Raw genomic sequence first — 24,675 nt, forward strand, 5'->3', positions numbered from 1 at the left:
CAGCCATTTTGTGCAGATCTGCGCGTAGGAGGGATATATCTGTTGAGATTGTGCCAACTGTTGCTTGCACATTCGTCAAGGCCGCCATTACATCTTCTAATGTGATCTTTTTCGCCCCTTCTCCTTCCTGGTTTTTACTCGCGGACAGTCGCCCTTCCGAGTGTGACACAGAGTTTTTCTCGAAGGCAAATTTGTCCAACTTAGATTGGGCGTTATTGGTTCTCGGACCCCTGCCTGCCATGATTCCCTTTTATGTGGTGTGGGTGTCACTTTTCGTATGGGCGCGGTTTTACGGAGTTCCTGTGGCGCAGAGGAGGTCCGTACATTCGAAGTGTCGTGCCCCGTTCAATCAAATCCCTGTTGCACGTCGAATCCCAGTGGCGTGCCGTTATACCAGCGGCGTGGGGAAAGGGGTCGCGTTCTTTAGGTCAATCACGGGCGCTGCAGACCCCCGTATATCTCAGTGTCACTCCTGCGTCTCTCATTAAGTAAATCTCTCGTGGGGAGGAAGAGCTGCCACACTGGGACTGATGCCCGCGATAGGTCAGGCGTCTGGGTTTTACTCTCTGCGGATTATAACTCCTCTCTCCTCACCGCATGAGCTTCTGACAACGATTACCGTACAACCAACATCTGTTGCGTGGTTCACCCCCGGGGTTCTTGGGGCGATGAATGGCTTCTGTAATTACTGTCACCAAATGTGTTCTGTGTCGACGTTGCCCCGTGGACCCTCCGCTTCAGCCCGTACTCCTGCGGCGTATGAAGGAAGTAATGAGAGCCTCTGCTTTAGCGAGGTCACCAGGATCTCTCTCAGCACTACCTCACGGTCGCGGGTCCGGAGAGGGGGGGTCCTCTGCCACCTACCCCCGGCCTTGAGTGTTCAGGTCAGCCCCTACCCCCACAGCACGCCACAATCCGGTGTAAGTGCGTGGATGTCGGGCGAGTGACTAGTTTGTCACCGCAGTTACAGCTCGCGCGCCGTTTCCAGGAGTTGCAGCGTGCGTGTTAGGTGCGCCTCTTTCACAGCGCATGAGGTGTCTGACTCTTTTGTTTTCTGCGGCAGTCCCCCTTTCGGCGTATGATCCCTCCGGGCGCCGTCCGGGCGTCTCGCACTGGGCGTCGGCGTCGTAGGTCACTTGAGCGCCCGATCTCATCCGGGTGTTCGGCCGCTCCGGCACTGTCGGCGAAAGTCGTATTTTCCGGCCACCGATTGACACCGGAGTTTCACCGGCTGCTACCGCTCGATCACGGGACCGGGCTCCAGCTCCTGGGGGTCTGTTATACTGCGGATTACTGTCCGGATTGTCGTAAGGTCCGTGTCTTCCCCGGAGCTCCTAGGCTAAGCGGCCATCTTAGCCAGCTCGAAAAGTTGATTTTTGATCTAAATTGTTTGGCAGGAAAAAGGAAAATGGTAAGGGAGCACAAATTCACATGGATGGATTTCTGCATCTATGATGCGGTTGTTTTTGTACAGTGCAGGAGTACAATGCCTTTTATAACAAATACATACCATTCCAGCTACTATGTGGCAGTGATATCCCCAGGATGAGTACTGGAAAGAGCCAGTATGAGTAATGTACAGGACTATTGTGATTTTTGCTTAATAAAAAAAATTAAAAGAATTGGTCCAAGATTCTGTATGACGATGGGGCATATTCAACCAGTTGTGAATCAAAATCCCATAAAGGAAAAATGCATGTTTTTAATGCAGAATCTCAATTCAACCTTTTCTCAGTAATACACATAATAACAGGCATTATTATCGAAATAAATAGATATTTTAATCAACTAAATTCAAAGACTTACTCTCAGAATTTGATCACCTTCTTCTAATCCTTCTTTTGCTGCTGGACTGTCCTCCAAAACTCCAGCCACAAAAATTCCTACATCGTTACCACCAGCTAATCGCAAACCAACACTATCCCCTTTTCTGAATTTCACCAGCTTCATGCTTGGCCTAAAAATGAATTAGATAATAATTGTTCATCCAGTGGTGAAAAGAAACCCTTCTGAATGTTCAAGCAACAAAAGACTATTACATTTCAACAATGAACCCATTTTTATCAGAGAAATAAAGAAAAGAAGGAAAATGCTACTTACCAGTTTGCATCTGTTCTTAGAATGTAGAGCTGCAGAGTTGAACACTATGCATAGATTGCAACCTGGTGTTGGGCTCTGATGTTTGCATGTTGTTTTTGTCTTCGAAGAAGTGTTGTAGTCACGAGGTTGATGACTCCTCCTTTGGTCGACAGTGCGCCTGGGCTTCGGCTCCATCTAATTAAGATAATACTGGATCAAATAGAGGTATCCGGGGAGGAGTGTGGGCGTTTACAACTCTGCAGCTCTACATGCCAAGAACAGATGCATACTGGTAAGTAGCATTTTCCGTTTGAGGCATATGAGCTGCAGATTGCACACCTGTATAGCAGTATCCTCCTTAGCGGTGGCTACCTGTATCTGTTGCAGAAGTTTGAAAAAGTGTTTTTAATACAGCCTGGCCCACACTAGCTTGTTGTTTTGCCAGCACATCTACACAATAGTGTTTTGTGAAGGTGTGTGGTGTGGCCCAAGTTGCTGCTTTACATATGTCCTCTAGGGGGATGTTCCTAAGAATGCCATAGATGCCCCTAGTTTACGTGTAGAATGAGCTTTAGGGGGAATGGTTAACATGCGTTTGGCTTTTATGTAGCATATTTGTATGCATGTTACAATCCACCTTGCAATTCCTGTTTTGGATATAGGATAGCCCTTATGAGGTGCGGAGAAAGCTACGAAAAGTTATTTGGTTTTCCTAAAGGATTTCGTTCTTTCAATGTAGTAACGTAATGCTCTTTTAACATCTAGGGTGTGTAGAGCTCTTTCTGCCACTGAGTCTGGTTGAGGGAAGAATACTGGTAGTTCAACAGACTGGTTTAGATGGAAGGCAGATACCACTTATGTTAAAAAATGTGGGTTTGTTCTAAGAACCACTTTGTTATGATGAATTTGTAAAAAAGGTCCTTGTATGGTTAATGCCTGGAGTTCGCTCACTCTTCTGAGAGATGTGATGGCGACTAAAAATGCTACTTTCCAAGTAAGGAACTGTAGTTCACATTTGTGTAAAGGTTCAAATGGAAGACCCATTAGTCTGGTAAGGTCTATATTGAAATTCCACTCTGGAGAGGGTGGAGCTCTTGGTGGAATTTTTCTTTTAAGTCCTTCCATAAAAGCTTTGATCGTGGGAACTCTAAACAAAGACAAATGTTGTCTGTTTTGTAGGTAGGCCGCTATGGCAGCTAGATGTAATCTTATAGATGTATACGCAAGGCTACATTGTTGTAAATGCAAAAGATAACAGATGATGTTTTCAATGGAAGCATCCAGTGGGTCAATTTTGTTGCGTGAGCAATAAATGACAAACCTCTTCCAATTTGCTGCATAGCATGCCCTTGTTGTGGGGCGTCTAGCTTCTTTGATAACGTTCATACAGTATGGCGGAAGATTATGGTAGCCGAACTCTATGATTTCAGGAGCCAGATCGCAAGGTTGAACTGATTGGGATATGGGTGTCTTATTCCGTCATGGTTCTGAGTGAGAAGCGTGGGTGGGAGGTGCAGCTTTTGATGTGGCACTACTAATAGTTCCAACCGAGTTGTGAACTATGGTTGCCTTGCCCATGTTGGAGCAACTAGGATCATTGTGAAGGAATGCTGTTGGAGTTTCCTCACTAGTAATGGAATGATTGGGAGAGGCGGAAAAGCGTAGGCAAATTTGCCTGACTAATTCATCCAAAGCGCACTGCCTTTGTGCAATAGGTGTGGATACCTGAATGCGAAGCTTGGGCATTTTGCGTTTTGGTGTGTGGCGAACATATCTATGTCTGGATGTCCCCACATGTTAAAGAATGGAAGAAGTACTTGAGGATGAAGTTCCCATTCGTGGATCTGTTGTGTTTGACGGTTGAGCAGATCCGCTATTTGATTGTGTACTCCTGGTAGGTGTTCTGCTAGGAGGTATATCTTCCGTGGAATGGCCCATCTCCAGATGCTCTGTGCTAAATGGGATAACAGGAGAGAGTGTGTCTCCCCCCCCCCCCCCGTTTTTGTATGTATACATTACTGTCATGTTGTCTATACAGATTAGAACAGCTTTGCCTAGCAATTGTGGTTGAAAAGACTCCAACGCTAGAGAGATTGCCAACAATTCCAGGTAGTGGATGTGGAATTGTTTTTGTTGAGAGGTCCATGATTTTAGAGATGTGCTCCCCAGCCGGTGAGCGATGCAGCTGTTAGCACAATCTGTGTGACTGACTCGAGGAATAACCGCCCTTGGGAAAGGTTTTTTGTGGTCCACCACTGCAGAGAGCGATGGGTGCATTCGTCCACCAACACCAGATCTGTTAGTTGACCTTGAGCCTGGTTCCACTGTCGTGCTAGACACTCTTGTAATGGACGCATTTGCAATCTTACATGAGGAACGAGAAAAATGCAAGAGGCCATTATTCCTATTAGCTGCATGAACACTCTTGCTGGTAGTGTTGTGGTTGAAATGTTTGATCTAGGATTTTTATATCTTTTATCCTGACGGGGTTGGGTTATGCTTGGGCTGTGGAAGTATTAACTGTAGCCCCTAGATACTGTTGCATTGTGGACAGTTGGAGATGGGATTTGCTTAGGTTTATTGTGAATCTCAGACTGATCAAATCAAATCAAATCTTTCTTTATTCGTTTTTTTATCAGAGGAAAACACCATAAAAGCAATCATTACAAATACAATTCATTTTGTAATTGAACATCTAAAAAGGATAATAAGTATACATGATATAAAAAAGATTAACTAACTCATGGATCCCGAAGGGGATTAAATGTACAATACAGCTTAGTGCAGCAGTTTAGCAATCATAATTTTCAGTTAGTGATTGGCACACATTCAGTGTTAAAAGGAGGATAAACCATACAAGTTACGGACTTCATTGCAGATTAGCGCGATGTCGAAAAATACATTTCAGAAATCTAACAATGTGCCTCGATATCCCCTCCTCTTCCAAAAACTGTAAACAGAGCAGGGCCGGACGGCATCTTCCAATGCCCATAAATTGTAATATCGGCAACAACCAAATCTTTCTGTGTTCCGTATAGAATTTACAGAAAAATAGGGTATGCATTGTTGCCTGCACCGAAATATCATCACAAGGGCATGGGGGTAATTCTAAAGCCCATTTTCTGGTCTGCGGAAAGGCAACCAAACGATGGAAGACATTCAGCCTAAATCTAACCAAAAGAAATCTTTCAAACACAGAGAAATTATAGGTTAAGTATGGCTGAAGAGAAAATGTGGTTTGGATGGCTATGGTGGTTTGGATGGCTATGGACTGTTGCACAGATGGTTTAATGATCTCTTTAGCCAATCTTAGTTCATCTAAGTGCGCTAGGCACAGAACCTTCAATGTCTTCCTTGGTATGGAGCGGATAGAGGAGGGCACCAAATAATGTTTTTCTAGGCCTAGATCAGTTATAAAACGTTTTACATATATCAACCATCCAATTTTATGGCAACGATCAAGAGACATACAATCTAAAATGATCCCCTGCGTGAGAAAGTTTTTATCCGTTGACCAAATATGGTGCCACTAGAGGAGTGGTTCCGTTTTTACTAGATCGGTCAAGTAAGGAATGCCCAACTCAATATGGCAGGCATAAGTAGAAGTGGTCTTTGGGGCAACCAAAAGGAACCTCAGGAAAGCATTTTCCACAGATTGTAGGGCATTATTTTTTGCGTACCCCCAAAGACCTGCCCTGTATAATGCAACTGATTGACATTTTGCCTTATATATCTGGAGAAGTTCTAGCGGGGGTCTTTTACCCAGTTTTTTCAAGACATTTACCAGGGCCATTGTTGCTCTCATTAAAAGAAGTTTTCTAGAATCTATAGCTGGTTTCCAATTGAGTCTATTATGCATTATAATTCCCAAATCTGGGTACTGATCTGTAGAATCTAATTTCTCTTTTCCTAAGTGTGTATTGGTTTGCCTTTTTTTCCCCGGACCCACCGTCATAACAAAAGTTTTTTTAATGTGTATGCGTAGGTCCAGGTTGCTCATAAATTGTGCATATTTGTTTAGTGCCTTCTGCAGTTCAAGGGGCGTTCTGGCGAGTATCACCGCGTCGTCGGCATAGAGAAGAGCGGGGATCGGTCGATTGTTTACTAAAGGAAGGTCCCGGCTCTCAGTGATCATAACCCTCTCCAGCCCGTTGGTATAAAGCGTGAAGAGGAATGGGGCCAGGACACATCCTTGTCTCACTCCTCTCTCTATTCCAAATGACGCTGTTAACTCGCCCTGTGTCCTGAACCTCACCCTTGCTGATGCGTTCGAATAAAGTTCACGCAAAAAATTCAGCAAAGGTTCTTCGACACCCATTTCCGCTAGGATGGCCCAAAGTTTATTATGGGCTACGCAGTCGAAGGCTGCTGATAGGTCTACATAAACCATGTAGACCGTGCCTCCCTTTGCACTAACATATTTACCTAGGATCAATGCCAGATTTAGGGCTTGTTCTACTGTCCCCAAGCCTTCCCGAAACCCAAATTGAAGGTCCAAGAGGATCGCACCATCATCCGTCCACTGCTGGAGGCGTTCAAGTATAACTCTACCGCCACCTTTCCCAAGGAGTCCAGCAGTGAGATCGGGCGATAGCAGGATACCTCCTGACGGTCCCCCTTTTTAAAGATGGGGACCATGATTGATTTGGACCAGGAGTCCAGTAGCCCACCTCACAGGATGCCTTAGATACTCTTGTCACCAGTGGGGCCCATAGGTCTAAATTGGACTTCGCAAAGTCTATTGGAACTCCATCCGGTCACAGTGCCTTCCTGTTTTTACTAGATGTAAGGGCCAAAAGAACCTCTCCAATTGTAATATCTAGGGGAATAAGGTAAGGGGATACAGATTGTACTTGACCCAAGCCTAGTTGTTGTCTCTGATTGTCTGCCCCTTTTACAAAGATCTTTGTAAAATAGTCCACCCAGGTAGAATTATCGATGGCAACATCGATACTTGGGGCCGATTTGAAGTCAATTAAATATGGAGACTTAACCACTGCCCAAAATGCAGAACTCTCTTTTTGTCTACAACTATCATGTAGTTGGTCCCATAAAGCCTGTTTTAATTCTTTTTTTCTATCCTTTATTGGTACATTATATTCCCTCCTAAGCTTTACTATATCTTGAGGGACACCGATTGATTTATTAAGTGCTTTTTGCAATGTGGAGTGGGCAACAGTGCATCTGTGATTGAACCACCATTGTTTTTTTTGTTAATTAATTTTCGAATTTACAGAAAGCTCCTTATTTATAGCCTTTAAGATCACCTTAAAATTAATTAAGACGTCCTGATCTTGGGTGGACAAATCTAAACATTTAGAAATAGATGAGGGAGCTATATTAAGAACTCTCTTAGTAATTACCAAGGGGTCAATTTTCAGCCCATTTTAATGAAAACCCATTTGTTTTATCCAGGGTCAGAGTGTTTTGCTTCATAGCACTAGTTAAACTATGCGTCCTACGGTTATGACGCGGTCGGAGTAGAATACTAAGGGCAGAGTGGTCACTCAGTGCAGTTGTATGAATCTCAAACTCTGTTACCTGCTGTTCTAGTGTCATAGATATGGAGAATAAAATCTATCGTACTTTGCCTGCCACCGCCAAGAAAGGTCAGTTCATAAAGAAGGGAGGAGGGATCTCTTGGATTAACAATAACAAGGCCCAGATCAAATAATATATCATTTAGAGAGCTTCCAACTCTCGAATGGGAGAAGTGGGCAATCAAATCATCCTTTTCATCCGTTAACCCACACAAATTGGGACTGCTAGATTGACATAGATATTGATTAAAATCGCTCCCCCAGATGATTGAGGCTAGCCCTGCGGAGCCTTTGAAAATGGACAGCACCCTTCAGAATTAAATACACAATTTTAGATAGATAGCAAAATGGTATCTCAACATTTGTTAAATCACATGTGACAATATCACAGTTGTTTCCCAACAGATACATAGGCAAGAGACTCTGTGTCTTTGATTTTCTGTCCTTTATTCAGTTTTTCATTTTCATTTAAAAATCGCTGTTAGGAGCCCCTAATGAGGGTGGACAGTTCAGCATGCAACTGGGACAATGTAGTCACTAGCTCTCTCTCTGGAAGATTGTTGTAAAAATTTACCAGAATTACTGTTTCTGCCTTGTTAAAGCAGAGAGTATCTGGAAGTTCACTTCTAATTTTACGGGAGATACTTCCATAGGTCCTAAGGTATTAGAAATATAAATAATTAAACCTCCTTTAGCTCTACCAGAGGGTGCCGCTCTCAGACTGTGAAGCAACTTGTCCGGAGTGTGTGTTGAACACAGCTGTTGTGGGAGTTTGCTTTTATGAGCCAATCGCCTAGGTAAGGGGAGACATGAATTTGTTGTCTACTGAGATGGGCTGCAACCACCGCGAGGCATTTGGTGAAAACCCTGGGTGCTGTAGTAACTCCGAATGGGAGCACTTTGAACTGGTAGTGTTGACCATCTTCCACAAACCCGAGATATTTCCTGTGAGCGGGATGTATGGGAATGTGGAAGTAGGCGTCCTTTAAATCTAGAGTGGAGAGAAAGTCGCCTTGCTGTGGTAGCACTTGTAAAGTGACCATGTGGAATTGGTCTGATTGAATGTAAAAGTTGAGAGGTCTAATGTCCAGTATTGGCCTGAGAGAGCCGCACTTTTTTGGGATTAGAAAATAAAGGGAATAGACTGCTGTGCCCTAATGAAGCAGAGGAACTGGCTCTATTGCATCTTTTTGTAACATTGCTAAGACTTCCTGTTTGAGGAGCGTCAGGTGTTCTAATGACATTGGACGCTGTCTTGGAGGAATGTTAGGGGGTGTAGAAGTGAGTTCCAGGCAATAACCATACTGGATAATCTGTCTTACCCACTTGTCTGTTGTGATGGAATTCCAGACAGGTAGGAACTGTGAGAAGCGTCCCACGACAGAAGTGGGATGATCGGGGGAAGCGTAGGGTCGTCAATGTTTGTTATTAAGGGAGTTGCAGATGTTATTACCTCTGCCTCTACCCTTATTGTTGTTACCTCCTCTATTGTAACCCCTAGAAAAGGAGCCCTGACTGGGACTTTTATAGGATGAGGACGGGTGTTCTGATGTATTTGTTTTGGAACCTGCTATATAAAAGGAGCGACGAAAGGAGCCTCTGGTAGATGGTGACTGTAAGGCTCCCATAGTTTTTGCGGTCTCTGTGTCTTTTTTAATCTTTTCTAAAGATGCATGGACTGCAGTGCCAAAGAGGCACTGTTTATCAAATGGTTGATTTAGAATGGTATTTTGTATATCTGGTTTAAACCTAGATACCCTGAGCCAGGCGTGTCTGCGTAGCAAAACACTGGTATTTATTGCAAGTGACGCGGTGTCTGCTGCGTCAAACACACATTTGATGGAAGTATTGGTTATGAGTTTCCCTTCTTGTATAAGGTCATTGCCTTTGTCCTTATATTCTTGAGGTAGATGTTGAATGAGCTTTTCGAGCTCATAATAGTGGGCCCTATCGTATCTTGCTAGAAGGGCTTGTGTGTTTGTTACTCTCCATGAACTTTTAGCTTGAGAAACCATACGTTTACCTGACGCGTCTAATAATTTAGATTCTTTGTCAGGAGTTGGTGTGTCACCTGACCCTTGGGAGTTTGCCCTTCTGCGTGCATTGGCAACCACTTGTGAATCTAAGGGAACTTGGCCCTTGATGTATATAGGGTCAGTGGGAGCTGCTTTGTATTTTTTGTCTACTCTAGGGTTAAGAACCCTAGCTCTAACTGGGTCTTTGAAAACCTCAGGAGCGTATCTAAGAAGGCCATGGAACATGGGTAAGAAATGAGTAGATTTTTGTGGTTGGGCAAAAGTCTCCAATAGAAAATCCTCTTCTACAGGGTCTCAATAAAGTTTGAACTTCTGGTAAGTAGCTGCCCTATTGATTAGGTGGGCAAAACACACATTGTCATCTGGTGGGGATGGTTTTGAGGGGTAGAAATCCAGATAATTGGTTAGATCAGTATTGCAATCATTCCATGGGTCTGGTTCCGGTGGCGAATCATCAGGATCTAATTGCATTACGTATTCATCCAGTTGCCAATCCTCATGTGAATTGTCACTATCCTCTGATTGTGGAAAGTGTGGAGGCGAAATGATTTAATTAGGGTTAAGTGGTGTGGGAGGTGAAGGTGGTGGTGAAGTGTTAGTAGCTATATGAATCTTCTTTGGAGGAACTGGAGCCTGTGGCAAATGTTCTGATTTCCTCTTTGTATGTAGCTTGGTGACTATGTGACCAATCTTTGGGTGAATAAAGACTTTAGTTTGTTTTGGATCGGTAAAGAAGAGCTCTTCGGGATCGATAGGTTTCCTTGGCGTCAAAGATTTCCTTTTCGAAACTGTTTTTGGGTATTTTGGAACATTGCCCGGTACAGCATCCTTCCCTGGTTCCGAAGCTTTCAGTGCCTTGTCCTTTAATAGTCTTGGCTCTGAAGTTTTAGGTGCCAAAGTCTTTTCTGTGTGTTTCGGTGCAGAAGTTTTGTCTGTGTGCTTCGGCCCGAGGTTTTATCCGGCTGTTTCGGTGCCAGTGGCTTATCCGGCTGCTTCGGTGCCGGTGCGTGATCCGGCCACTTAGGTGCCGATGTTTTATCGGGCTGCTTCGGTGCCGCGGAATCTTTTGTAGATTTCGGTGCTGAATGTTTTCCCGATGCCGGTGGAAGAGGGCGTGGCAACTCAGACGACTGAGCTTTCGGTGTCGAAGGTGGTTTCTCAGTACCGGATGGCTTTTCTTTGTCTTTCGGTGATGGGCCCGGCGGCGGGGCGTTGGAAGTTTTTGTACGGTGTTAACCTGAGCCCGAAGGCGAAGGTGTTACCAGAGCGATTGGTATGGAATTGGTTGGGGTTGGAGTTTCAGTACTCACGTCCCTTTGAGCCGGGGTGTTGTCATCTTTGGCCTCGGAGATGTCTACTTCGGAGTCCGGAATCTCTTCTTGTTCTGGCACCAGAAGGTTATCGGGACCTGGATGGAAGAAGTCCGGAATGGAACCTGTGACTCACTGCATGTCGCGGTGTCTAACTAGACGATTCCGAATGGTCTTTTTCGACTTGAATGAGAGGCAAGCTTCACAATCGTCCTCTTGATGTTCTGGAGAGAGGCACAGATTGCAAACAGGATGGAGGTCAGAGTATGGAAACTTAGCACCACACTGTGACCATTTCTTAAATGGAGTCCGTTCCATCGACGTCCGTCTCTATCGGCAAGGGTAGGCCCAACGGCCCGCATCGAGGATCGCAGGCATCGAAGTTTAATCACAAATTGGCGAGGGTGAGCGTCGAAGGCACGCGATCGAGACAATAACGTTGGATAAGTGTGATTGCGAGTCGAAGGGGGTTCGATAACGATACCGATCCGGCACGCAGGAAGTCACATCCGAACCCGATGGTGGGAAAAAAACGATGGAGTCAAAGACCATGCACACTGTCGACCAAAGGAGGAGTCACCAACCTCGTGACTACAAGACTTTTTTTCTAAGACGAAAAAAACATGCAAACATCCGAGCCCAACACAAGATGGCAATCTATGCATAGTGTACAATCTGCAGCTCATATGCCTCGAACACGTATTTCTCTTTACAACCAATGCCCAAACAATTATTTTGATGCACTGTTTCACAGTATACATGCAATTAAACTATCTCATCCCATTAAGATAGTAAGATAGTCCACAGTACAATTAAGAAATAAATCACCTGTAAAAATGATGAATCTGAGTACACACCTCTTGTACATTGAAAAGAAAAAAGGTGATAATACAAATTTAAAATAAAATACCTGAGCATCCCATCTTCATGATCTGAATTATGTAAAGGCCCATCAGTTGGACTGACTGGAAGGTCCACATCAGGTTGTCCAGGTTGAGCATACACTGGTTTTGGCTCTGGTAAGACCAAGAAAATGCGAAATCAAAGTGAGAAACTCACATCATTCATTCTAATGAGAATGGAAGTAAACAACCACCGCTTCAAATACACTGAGGATATGAGTTGCTAACACGAAGCAAATCCTTGTAGAGCCATTTTTGGGGTTTATTCAAGGGTGAGTGCCATCAACTCAATCACCTCACTACTTTAGCTTACTCTCCATTATGTTTCTACAACAAGAGAGGGCAGATGAAAACTAACAGCATGATCTGCAGGACACAAGTGACAAAATGTTTTAAAGGTGTGCAGGGACATAGGTTTGCTGTGATCAGGCTTCATCTAAGCTCAGATTTGTCATTATTGTCACTAATAGATACAAACTTTGTTTGATATAGCTATAAACTATATTTCTTTAAGATGTTTTTGTTTACATGGCACAAACAATTCAGCTATTGCAAACACTGCAAGACACAACCATGACAATACAATACTTTAAATCACAAATTATCTAACTTGGGGTGACATGGTGAGATACTGGTTAACTGTCAAGACTACTTCCAAATACCTTTCACGATATGGGTCTATCTCACAATGATTTTTCTGTCAGTACATATGACATCCCTTCTATAGACCCTCTCCCCATCTCTAAAACCAACCCACCACCTTCTGGACATAATTCTGAACTTCCAATGGTAAGTAAGTCACACCGAGTCAGGAGAAAAAGACTAAGAATCAAAGTTTCTAAACACTTGAGAAAACACAGCAGTTTTGAGAACGATAACATTTTGGAATTCACAAATTTGAGCATCGACCAACCAAACACTGAACTACAGAGGAGGAAGAAAGTGAATGACAACCAACATAATAAATTATTGTACAGAAAAAAATGCACAGACGTCTCACAAATAGACACCATGAAAAGAAAATGACTATGCTGCAACATCCACCTTCACAGTCTAATTCATGCTCAGGAGTATATGGAGCATCAGCACTAGGGTACTCTGCCACCTTCCCCTATGTGTTAGAGTGATTGGAACAGCACAGGCCGAAGACCCTTGATAGGATTGATTTCGTCTCTTGGTCTTCTGAGACGTTCACACTATGGAATAATGTGTAAATTCAATGCTTCATCAACTAATTTTCTTTCATGCTAAAAATTGTACTTTGAAGTCAGTAGATTTCAAAAAATGTTCCAGTACTTAAAACTTTGGTGAGTGTTTTGAGATTAACCACACATATGACAGCAATCCACATTTTTTGGAGAGATGCAGCTTGGATCCATAGTGTGGCTAGGGACCCAAATGCAACATTTTTTACCTGTATCAACATTAATTATTTTACTGCTAACTTCTTAGTTTGTTTCAAAACAGTTTTTGACTACCATCTGTTTTTGTTAAATCTTAGTTTGTTGGATTTTAACATGTGAGCTATAGTAGTCAGTGCTGAAACGTATTACATCCTGAGATGCGAGTTCAGAAGCACATGCCTTTCCTGAATTTAGTCCTCACCAAAAAAAGTACAGAAAGACCGAAATTTCTCTCGACATTTTTCAAAGTCTTCTGCTTAAAAATTATAAAGTTACTGCACACCAGGAGTTATGCAAAGAATATTCCATACTCTTTCTATCTGCTGTACTCGCTGTAATGTAAGTAAAATGCTACTTACCAGTATGTATCTGTTCTTGGCATGTAGAGCTGTAGATTCGTATACTTATGCATAGATTGCCATCTGGTGTTGGGCTCGAATGTTTGCACTTTGTTTTTGTCTTAGAAGAAGTCTCTGTGGTCGAGAGGTAGGTGACTGCACCTTAGGATGATAATGTGCATGGGCATCGACTCCATCTCCAGATTATTTTGCCATGGAGGGTTATGATGGAGTTAGTAAGAAATAGAAAAGGATGTCCATGTGTAATGTATCTAAATAAGATAATACTGGAACAGATAGAGGCATCCGAGGAGGTGGGTGGGCGTATACGAATCTACAGCTCTACATGCCAAGAACAGATGCATACTGGTAAGTAGCATTTTCTGTTTGAGGAATATGAGCTGTAGATCGTATACTTATGCATATACTATACAGCAGTTACCTATTAGTGGTGGCTACCTGTATCTGTTGCAGTGGTTTGAAAAAGTGTTCTTAATATGGCCTGGCCCTCATAAGCTTGTTGTTTCGCCTGTACGTCTACACAATAGTGCTTTATGAAGGTGTGTGGTGTAGAACAAGTTGCTGCTTTGCAGATGTCATCTACGGGAATGTTCCCTAAGAATATCATAGATGCCCCCACGTTTACGTGGGGAGTGAGCTCTAGGGGGAATGGTTAATGTGAGTTTGGCTTTAGCATAGCATATTTGGATGCATTTAACAATCCACCTTGCAATCCCTGTTTTTGAGATAGGATTGCCTTTATGAGGTGGGGAGAAAGCCACAAAAAATTGTTTAGTCCTTCTAGAGGATTTCATTCTTTTAATGTAGTAAAGTATCACTCTTTTTACGTCTAGCGTGTGAAGAGCTTGTTCTGCTACTGAGTGTGATAGAGGGGAAAACACTGGGAGTTCTACAGACTGGTTAAGGTGGAAAGCAGACACGACTTTAGGTAGAATTTTTGGGTTAGTCCTAAGAACCATTTTGTTATGATGACTTTGCAGAATTGGTTCTTGTATGGTTAATGCCTGGCGTTCACGGACTCTTCTGAGAGAGGTGATTGCAACCAGGAAAGCTACTTTGCAGGTGAAAAATTGTAATTCGCATTTATGCATAGGTTCAAATGGGGGACCCATTAATCTGGTAAGGACATTTTAGTCCATACTGGAGAGGGTGGAACAATAGGAGGAATTATTATTTAGGTCCTTCCATAAATGCTTTGATAGCTGGTACCCTAAACAAAGACAAGTGTTGTCGGTTTTGGAGATAGGCTGCTATTGCAGCGAGTTGTAGTCTAATGGATGTATACACTAGGTTACACTGTTGTAGATGCAAAAGGTTATATATAATGTTTTGAATAGAAGCATCCAGTGGATTGATTTTGTTATTTGTTCAGTAAATTGTAAATATTTTCCACTTCGCGGCATAGCAATATCTGGTGGTAGGACGTCTAGCCTCTTTAATGATGTTCATGCAGACTCGCGGGAGATTGAGGTAGCCAAACTCTAAGATTTCAGGTGCCAGATCGCAAGGTTGAGTTGACTGGGATCTGGATGCCTTATCTCTCCATGGTTCACAGTGAGAAGCTTGGGTGAGAGGTGTAGCTTTTGATGAGGAACTACTGATAGTTCCAAGAGCAATGGCTGTTGGGCCCATGTTCGAGCAATCAGGATCATTGTGAGGGAATGCTGTTTGAGCTTCCGAACAACTAGCGGAATGAGCGGGAGAGGCGGAAAAGCGTAAGCAAATCAGCCTGACCAGTTGACCCATAGTGCATTGCCTTCGGACAATGGGTGTATATACCTGGATGCGAAACTTGGGCATTTTGCGTTTTGGTGTGTGATGAACAGGTCTATTTCTGGTTGGCCCCACATTTGAAAGAATGGAAGCAAAACTTGAGGATAAAGTTCCCATTCGTGGATCTGCTGCCTCTGACGACTGAGCAGATCTGCAATATGATTGTGTACTCCTGGGATGTGTTATGCAAGGAGATATATGCTCTGAGGAATGACCCATCTCCATATGCCTTGAGCTAGGTGTGAAAGCTGCAGAGTGTGTTTCCCTCCCTGTTTTTGTATGTAATACATTGCTGTCATGTTGTCTGTACGGACCAGGACAGTTTTGCCTTCGAGATGGAGTTGAAAAGATTTTAATGCTAGGAAGATTGCCAACAATTCCAGGTAATTTATGTGGACTTTTTTTGTTGAGGGTTCCACATGCCCTGAATGGTATGGGTTTGAAGATGTGCTCCCCAGCTGATGAGCGATGCATCTGCTGTTAGCCTTATCTGTGCAACTGGGTAGAGGAACGGCCGTCCTTTGAAAAGGTTTTGTGTGTTCCCCCACCGCAGAGAGCGATGGGTGTGGTCGTCTACCAACACCAGATCTGTTAGCTGACCGTGAGTCTGGTTCCACTGACGTGTCACACCCCTGTAAGGGACGCATTTGAAGTCTTGCATGAGGGGCGATGAGAATGCAGGAGGCCATCATCCTGATTAGCTGCATGAACATTCGAGCTGGGAGTGAGTGTTGAGGCTGAAATTTTGTTATTAGAGCTTGTATGGTGTTTATCCTGACTAGGTTGGGGTATGCTAGAGCTTTTGAAGTGTCTATGGTAGCCCCTAGATATTGTATGCTGGACGATTGGAGGTGGGATTTGGTGAGGTTTACTGTGAATCCCAAGTCGTGAAGCAGTTGGACTGCTCTGTGTGTGTGCGGCACACAGCTGCTGTGAGACTTGGCTTTTATGAGCCAGTATTTCAGATAAGGGAAGACATGAATGTGTAGTCTTTGAGAGTGGGCCACAGCTACTGAGAGGCACTTGGTGAAGACTCTGGGTGCTGTAGTCACCCCGAATGGGAGGACCTTGAATTGGTAGTGTTGACCGTTTACCATGAATCTGAGATATTTCCTGTGAACCAGATGAATGGGAATGTGAAAGTAGGCGTCCTTTAAATCTAGAGTGGAGAGAAAGTCGCCTTGTTGAAGTAGTGGGAGCACCTGTTGGAGAGTGACCATGTGGAAGTGAGCCGATTGAATGTAGAGGTTTAGCGGTCTGAGGTCCAATATGTGCCTGAGAGAGCCGTCCTTTTTTGGTATATGTGCCTGAGAGAGACGTCCTTTTTTGGTATTAGGAAATAGAGGGAGTAAACCCCTGTGCCTTGATGAGGCAAGGGGACTGGTTCTATTGCATGTTTTTGTAATAGAGAGAGGGCCTCTTGTTTGAGAAGTGTCAGATGTTCTGAGGACATTGGATGTTGTCTGGGAGGCAAATTTGGGGGAGTAGAGGCGAGTCCAGGAAAAAACCATACTGGATAATTTCTCTTACCCACTTGTGTGTTGTGATTGAATTCCAGACAGGTAGGAACTGTGAGAGATGTCCCCCGACAGGAGTGGGATGATCGGGGGGGAGTGCAGGGAAGTCACTGTTTGGTGTTAGGGGAGTTGCGGATATTGTTGCCGCGACCTCTTCCCCTACCATTGTTGCGTCTGTAGCCACCGCAAAACTATCCTTTGGGGGATGTTTGAGTGAGGCTTTTATAAGAGGAAGAGGGATGTTCTGAGCCAATGGTTTTGGAGCCAGCCCTGTAGAAAGAGCAGCAAAAAGAATCTCTAGGGCAAGGCAATTGTAAGGTCCCCATGGACTGAGGAGTGTGCATATCTTTTTTCCTCTTCTGTAAAGATGTGTCGACCGAGGGTCCGAAAAGATGCTCTTGATCAAAAGCCTGATTAAGAATAGCAGATTGCACTTCCTGCTTGAATCCGGAGATTCGGAGCCTAGCGTGCCTGTGCAACGCAATGTTGGTGTTAATGGCACGAGATGCGGTATCAGACGCGTCAAGCGCACATTTATTCGAGGTGTTTGTTATAAATTTCCCCTCTTGTCTAAGGTTGTTGGCTTTCTGTTTGTACTGGTCAGGAAGGCGTTGCATGAGCTGTTCAAGTTCGTCATAATGAGCCCTGTCGAACCTGGCCAATAAAGCTTGGGCATTGGCAATCTACCAATGATTAGCCGCCTGTGGCGTAATACATTCACCAGATATGTATATTAACTTGGACTCCTTGTCAGGAGGAGGGGTGTCGCCTGTACTCTGTGAGTTTGCCCTCTTGCGTGCATTAGACACCACAAGAGAACCCAAAGGGACCGGACCTTTAATGTAAACTGGGTAATTTGAAGCTGCCATTTACTTTTTGTCTATCCTAGTTTTGAGAATCCTAGTTCTGACAGGGTCTTTAAAAACTTCTTGGGCATGTTTTAGCATGCCTTTTAACATTGGCAGGGTGTGCGTCGATTTTTGCGAGGGTGCAAAAGTTTCAAGCAAGAAATCTTCCTCTAAGGGATCAGAATGTAATTGTACCCTGTGATATTGGACAGCCCAATTTATCAGTTGTGCAAACCCAATGATGTCATCTGATGGTGATGGCCTAGATGGATAAAGATCCAGGTCATTAAGTGGGTCGGAATCTGTGTTGTAGTCATCCCAAGGGTCTATGTACTGTGGGATGGTATGTGCAGCATCATCTTCATCCCCATCTGGATCTATATTCCCACCCCCATCAGCATGATAATCGTCATCATCCAGTGTGTGGGATAAGAAATTATGTTGGGGGGAGTGTGGTGGAGAAATTAAGAGATTTGGATCGGCTTGAGGAGGAGAAGGAGGTGGAGAGATGTTAGTACAGATCTTCATTCGTTTGAGGGGTGTTTCAGATTCTTCTGAAGTGTCCAGTTTTCTCTTTTATGGAGGCTTGGTGACGACTTTGCTAGTCTGTGGATCAATCAAAAGAGTTTTTTATTTTGAAACTGAAAACTCAGGTACAGAGTGTGGGGGTAAAATTTCCTTTTTCGGTGCTGAAGATTTTGGGTCCGATTGTTCTTTGGACCGAGTGTCTGAGGTATTCTGTGAGGTCTTAGGTTTTGTTATAGGAGTTTGTGGGTCTGAGTTTTTTCAGCTCCGGCGACTTTTTCGGCTCCGGCGACTTTTTCGGCTCCGAAGTTCTTTTCAGCTCCGAAGATTTTTTCGGTTCCGAATGTTTGTCCTTGGTATTTTTCGACGCAGAGGGCTTCAGCATCGTGGCTGTCTTCAGTGCTGATGAAGAAGGGCGTGACACATGTTTGGTTTTGTATTTCGTGCCGAAGGTGACTTTTCAGCACCGAAAGGGGGCTGGCTTGAGCCAGAGCCAGAAGGTGTATCTTTAGATTTCCTAGCCGGACCCAAGGGAGGGGCGTCTGAGCCATGTTGCCGGTGTCGACCCGAGCGCGATGGTGTTACTGGAGCCTTGGGTTTGGTTTTGGGAGAGGGGTTTCGGTACTCACGGATCGCTGAGCCAGGGTGATTGTCTCCTCTTCGACGTCGGAGGTGTCGGCCTCGAAGAGGTCTTCTTCATCACCTTGTTGCTCCGGCTGGACATTGGGATCTGCTCTGAAGATGTCCGGGATCGAGCTGCTTCCGCAAGACATTTCATGACGTCGAGCCCAAGATCATGGAGGGGTTTCTTTGACCTGAACTATGCACAGGCTTCGCAGTTTCTGTCTTCGTGCTCCGGGGAGAGGCAGAGATTACAAACCTCGTGCAAGTCCGTGTGTGGGAACTTAGCACCACACCCGGGCCATTTTTTGAAAGGAGTTCTTTTCATTGACTGCAGGCGTGGTCGGTGCGGATAGGCCCAACGGCCCGCGTTGAAGATCGTGGAGTTTGTTTTTAAAGATGCGCATCGAACGGGAATTGTGATCGAGACAATACTGTTGAGTGGAGAGGGATTGCGTGTTGAAGGGGGTTCGAAACCGACACCAACCCGGAGCGCAGCAAATAACATCCAAACCCGATGGCGGAAAAAAATAATCTGGAGTCGATGCCCATGCGCACTATCGTCCTAAGGAGGAGTCACCTATCTTGTGACTACAAAGACTTCTTCCAAGACAAAAACAAAATGCAAACATCCGAGCCCAAAACCAGATGGCGATCTATGCATAAGTATACGATCCACAGCTCATATGCCTCGAACACAACGTTCTTTTTTGGTTTTAGTCTGATATGGTTGTGCAGGGTGGCAGTGATCTACTGGAAAAAAACTGTGGATCAACTGAAAAGACAATGGGAAACCTGGCTGCTTGGACCTTGCTCTGTTTCCTAGAGCTGCACTTGAGAACAAAAGGGGAATATGTGCTCTAAATTCTCATTTGTTGGTCTACTCCTAGTGAAGTGATGGGAGACCAGCCACTGGTTTGCAGACAACAGGTCTTTAAGATCTTTGCACCAAGGATCAGATCCTTGGTGCAAAGATCTTAAAGAATATACATGCATAGGACAGGGTGATTGGAAACCTGATAATGATGTAACTCAGTGTTTCCCAAACTGCGGTCCGCGGACCCCCAGGGGTCCTTGACACATTCCCAGGGGGTCCGTAGGCAACAGTTTTAGAAGCACAGAAACATTTCTTGTATAATTAGCAGCTTTCCAGTAACAATAAAAGTGTCAAGAGAATGCCAGTGATTAATGTGCGTGCAGGAGAGCAAGGAGAGTTTTGTTCAGTGGCAGCTTTGATTTAACTAATGTAGCAAAGAGGGTTAATGTGCCTACTGCAAAGAATGTGTAACATGTATCTTAAAAAGCAGCATTTTATGCGCCTAGGTTCCTGGTTACTGCTTTTGTCACAGAGATTCTTTTGTTACTGTGCACTTCATAAGTGACAATCGTAATCTAGCAGAGGGACCTATAAACTGTCATCAAAGAGCTGCTTGCAAACTGCATGGTACCAGTTAGTAACTTATATTTTGTCCCAGTTATTCATTATCCTGATGCTGCTAAAAATATATATTTGGGTGGAAATACATTTTTAATGTTAAAGTCAATGCTAGCCACTGTGTTATGCTCTGAATCCTGAATTTGTGCTTTTCCAGACCAAGCACTCTTTAAACATTTTATATACACACTGATTTACATGTATGATTCAATGTCTCTATATGTGTGTGATGTAATGTGCTCTGACATCCTACAATGGTATGAGAGATGCTACAAAACAAATGGAATACATGTGACAGAGGGGCTATTACTACAATATAAAATACTAAGGGCCAGAGGTATGATCTGTTTTCATATGCACGAACGGGTCCGCGAACCTGCTTGCGCATGCAAAAACCTATTGGGCCATGTACATAGCCTATTTCGCGAGTCACAATTTGTTTGCGACTCTCTAAATAGGTTTTGCAACTTGCTATTTGGAAGGGGCATTCCCTTCCAAATAGCGAGTCTCAAAACCATGTACAAATATTTTGCGGTCGCAAAACAGTCACAATTACCACCTACTTCAAGTAGATGGTAATGCATTCACAAATGGGAAGGGGACCCCTTCCCCTTTGCAAATGCATGCAAAATTATTTGTTAAGGTCAGGCAGTGGTCCCAGGGACCTCTGCCTGCCCTTAGAAAATGAAATGAAAATGTTTCATTTTTTTTTTTTTTTTTTAAATGCATGGTAAACAGGCTGCATTTTTTTTTTAACTGCTTTATTTAAAAGCAGTCTGGGACATGTTGGCCTGCAGAGCCCAGCAGGCCACCATCACTGGGAGGGCTGGCATTCCCAATGGGCTCGCAAATTGCGAGAGGCTCATTAATAATAATGAACCTCGCAATTTGCGACCCCATTGGGAATCCCAAACAGTGTTAAACACACTTTTGTACATTTCATTTAGCGACTCGCAATTTGCCACTCGCAATGTGTCGCCAATTGCGAGGCGCTAAATGAAATGGTCGTACATCTGGCCCCAAAATCCTTAGTACTTTGAGTATTTATTTTGTGTGCACAGGTGTGTATTTTTTTCAAATTACTGTTTTAATGTTTGAAATTTAACTCATACAAATTGCTTGGGGGTCCCCGGCTTCCAGTGGTGACTCAATGGGGGTCCTCAGGAGTCAAAAGTTTGGGAAGCACTGATGTAACTAAAGGGAAAGGCCTATGCTGGTAATTGAAGGTAACAGAGAGGGATCACAGGCCTAAACTGAGCGTCTGTGTTATAAGTCAGGGTATCGTATTGAGTTTTACCAGACTGCAATGTAGTTGAATCAACTGCAGAGTGCACCATGTGCATTTCTGAAAAATGTGCAGAAACCACTTTGTTACAAGTCACGTGCCACACATGTGTTAAGTGTTTTTTTGTGTTTATAAAATTAAAAAAAGCAGGCTGTGAAGAATCTTGGAGTACGGTTAGATCAGGCCCTCTTGCTAAAAGAACATGCCAACCAGGTAACCGGGTCCTGTTTCCGGGTCATCGGACTCTAAGGCGTGTGTTTCCATTTCTGCCCGACAGCCACAGAAAGACCCTTGTACAGACCCTTGTGATCAGTAGGCTAGATTACTGTAACGGCCTCTTTATCTCAGCCAATGAGGAACAGCTCAGCAGATTACAAGTGGCCCAGAACATCGCGGCAAGACTGGTCCTTAAACGCCCCGACCAGATGTCCCTCACGCCCCCTGCTGAACAAACTCCACTGGCTGCCCGTTCGACAACGTGTTAAGTTCAAGGTTTGCTGTACAATACACAAGTGCCTTTTTGGCTCCGGCCCTAAATATTTAGGTGAAAAATTCAATCTCTATAGTCCTGGACGCTCTCTGCGCTCCAGTAACCAACTGTTGCTTCAGGTCCCCAAGATTAGGAAGGCCAGACAAGGAGGTCGAGCTCTATCCTACAAAGGCCCTACACTCTGGAACTCTCTCCTTCTCATGCTGAAACAAAACACCAACTTTCAGACCTTCAAGAAATCACTTAAAACACATTTGTTTTCGACATCTTAAAGCACGGCACAGCCCTGGACCTCAGCTAGACACCTTAGCCATAGCACAAGCGCGGAGATACCCCTTCGGGAGTCGAGTCCTGCGCTATATAAGCAAATAAATAAATAAATTATTAGTCCTTACTCTGGATATCGTTATAATACTATGGGATACGTAAATGCAACTTAGTTGACAGTGAACTTGTTGAAGGTCTAAAGGTCTTAATTATTAAATTCGGCAAGTGTTTTTATTTCTAACAGCTATATTAGCGCGTAAGGGCAAATGTTATCAGGGCCTGCATATTCAATAAATAGGTTTACTCATCCACTACCTCCTCTATAAATATTGGGTTCTCTACAATAGAAGCCCATGAATCTGCAACAGAAACACGAGCATGCATCTTGGGGAAAAGAAATGTCGCTAGAATCCAAAACCTTTATCTCCATCTTCTCTTTAATGTTTGGTAAAATCGCATAAATAGCAAATGAGACATTCTCCGACACAAAAATAGTAATTATCTACTAATTTGGAGTGGCAGTGGAAGAAGACGGAATACTTGTTTCCAGAGCTCTGAAATGGCAGCGATTTTCAGGACCACCAATACTAGCTGCAGAGATCTAAAGAAGCTCAAAACCGTTCTATACGCGTATGAAATATAAGCACTCCTGCATGCTGGTTGTTGAGACTCTCTCCAACTAGAATCACTGATTCTCTACGTCAGAGAAGATGCTGCCTGGCTCAAAGCAGATAACACACAAGTAATGTAGAACGGAGATGCTGCATTGAGTGTGAGTAGCAGAGCCTAGGGAAGCGGACTCTCTGTACTGGAACAAAAGAAATTTCTCACATTCTCTATTACAACTCAACCTTCAAGACTGAGAGCCTGATTAAGATCTTGGCAAATGGGATTCTCAGTCACAAACGTGACGGATATCCCGCTCACCGCATTACAATTTCCATAGAATATCACGTAATTGTAATTTGGAGGCTGGGATATCAGTCAAGTTTGTGATGGAAAAACCCTGTCCACCAAGTTCAGGCCCTAACTGTTTGAACCTACAAGAATGATCGCATTATTTCTCACTATGAGGAGCAGACTTTCAACTCTAAGACTCATCAGAGCTTTCCTTTTCCTACCAATATGCAAACTCGCCTTGAAATTCTTTACCATCTACTTGAAGCCCAAATAAATTGGTAGAGAGGAGTGAAATGCATCAGAATAGGTCACATGGTGCCCTCATAAAAGTATTCCAAAAGACCATTTATTAAACTGGAGACGATATACTCTTTGAAACATGCTTGAAGCTTAAACACCATATATGTCAGAGTTCAGTGAAAGACATACACGTAATAGAGCCCGGTAAGAAAGCTGTTGGAGAAATCTAATCAATCAATCAATCAAGGACATTTATAGAGCGCACTACTTACCCGGAGGGTCTCAAGGCGCTTGGGGGGGGTGCTGCTACTGCTCGAACAGCCAGGTCTTGAGCTTCTTCCTGAAGGAGAGGTGGTCTTGGGTCAGGCGCAGGTCGGGAGGGAGGGAGTTCCAGGTCTTGGCGGCCAGGTGGGAGAAGGACCTTCCTCCTGTTGTCGTTCTTCGGATGCGGGGGACGGCGGCGAGGGCGTGACTGGCTGATCGGAGGTGGCGTTTGGGAGTGTAGAAGTTGATGCGGTTGTTGAGGTAGCTCGGGCCTTGATCGTGTAGGGCTTTGTGTGCGTGGGTGAGGAGACGGAAGGTGATTCTCTTGTTGACGGGGAGCCAGTGCAGGTCTCTCAGATGTCCGGAGATGTGGCTGCGTCGGGGGATGTCGAGGATGAGTCTGGCTGAGGCGTTCTGGATCTGCTGGAGTCTCTTCTGGAGCTTGGCGGTGGTTCCGGCGTAGAGGGCGTTGCCGTAGTCCAGTCGGCTGGTGACGAGGGCCTGGGTGACCGTCTTCCTGGGGATCCACCGGAAGATCTTCCGTAGCATGCGCAGGATGTTGAAGCATGACGAGGAGACGGCGTTGACTTGTCTGGTCATGGAGAGGGAGGAGTCCAGGATGAAGCCCAGGTTGCGTGCGTGGTCTGTCGGTGTGGGTGCGGTGCGGTGCCCAGGGCGGGGGGCCACCAGGAGTCGTCCCAGGCGGAGGGCGAGGAGCCCAGGATGAGGACATCCGTCTTGTCTGAGTTCAGTTTCAGGCGGCTGGTCGTCGTCCACTCGGCTACATCTTTCATCCCTTCGTGAAGGTTGGCTCTGGAAGCGGCGGGGTCGTTGGTCAGTGAGAGGATCAGCTGGGTGTCATCGGCGTAGGAGATGATGTT

At 44.5% G+C, this 24,675-nt stretch overlaps 1 protein-coding gene across 5 annotated transcripts in view; it reads right to left on the bottom strand.

Moving 5' to 3' along the window:
* Positions 1-24,675, bottom strand: part of TJP1 (tight junction protein 1) — a 736,246-nt gene that overhangs the window by 378,687 nt on the left and 332,884 nt on the right. For all 5 annotated transcript variants that reach the window (XM_078684928.1, XM_078684927.1, XM_078684925.1 and 2 more), the window contains exons 10-11: positions 11,876-11,981; positions 1,807-1,957 (exon numbers count right to left, since the gene is read on the bottom strand). In XM_078684928.1, the coding sequence (XP_078541054.1) occupies positions 1,807-1,957; positions 11,876-11,981 (257 nt within the window). The remainder of the gene's footprint in view (positions 1-1,806; positions 1,958-11,875; positions 11,982-24,675) is intronic.

Source organism: Lissotriton helveticus, chromosome 3_2 (genome assembly GCF_964261635.1).
Source record: "Lissotriton helveticus chromosome 3_2, aLisHel1.1, whole genome shotgun sequence".
Taxonomy (NCBI): domain Eukaryota; kingdom Metazoa; phylum Chordata; class Amphibia; order Caudata; family Salamandridae; genus Lissotriton; species Lissotriton helveticus.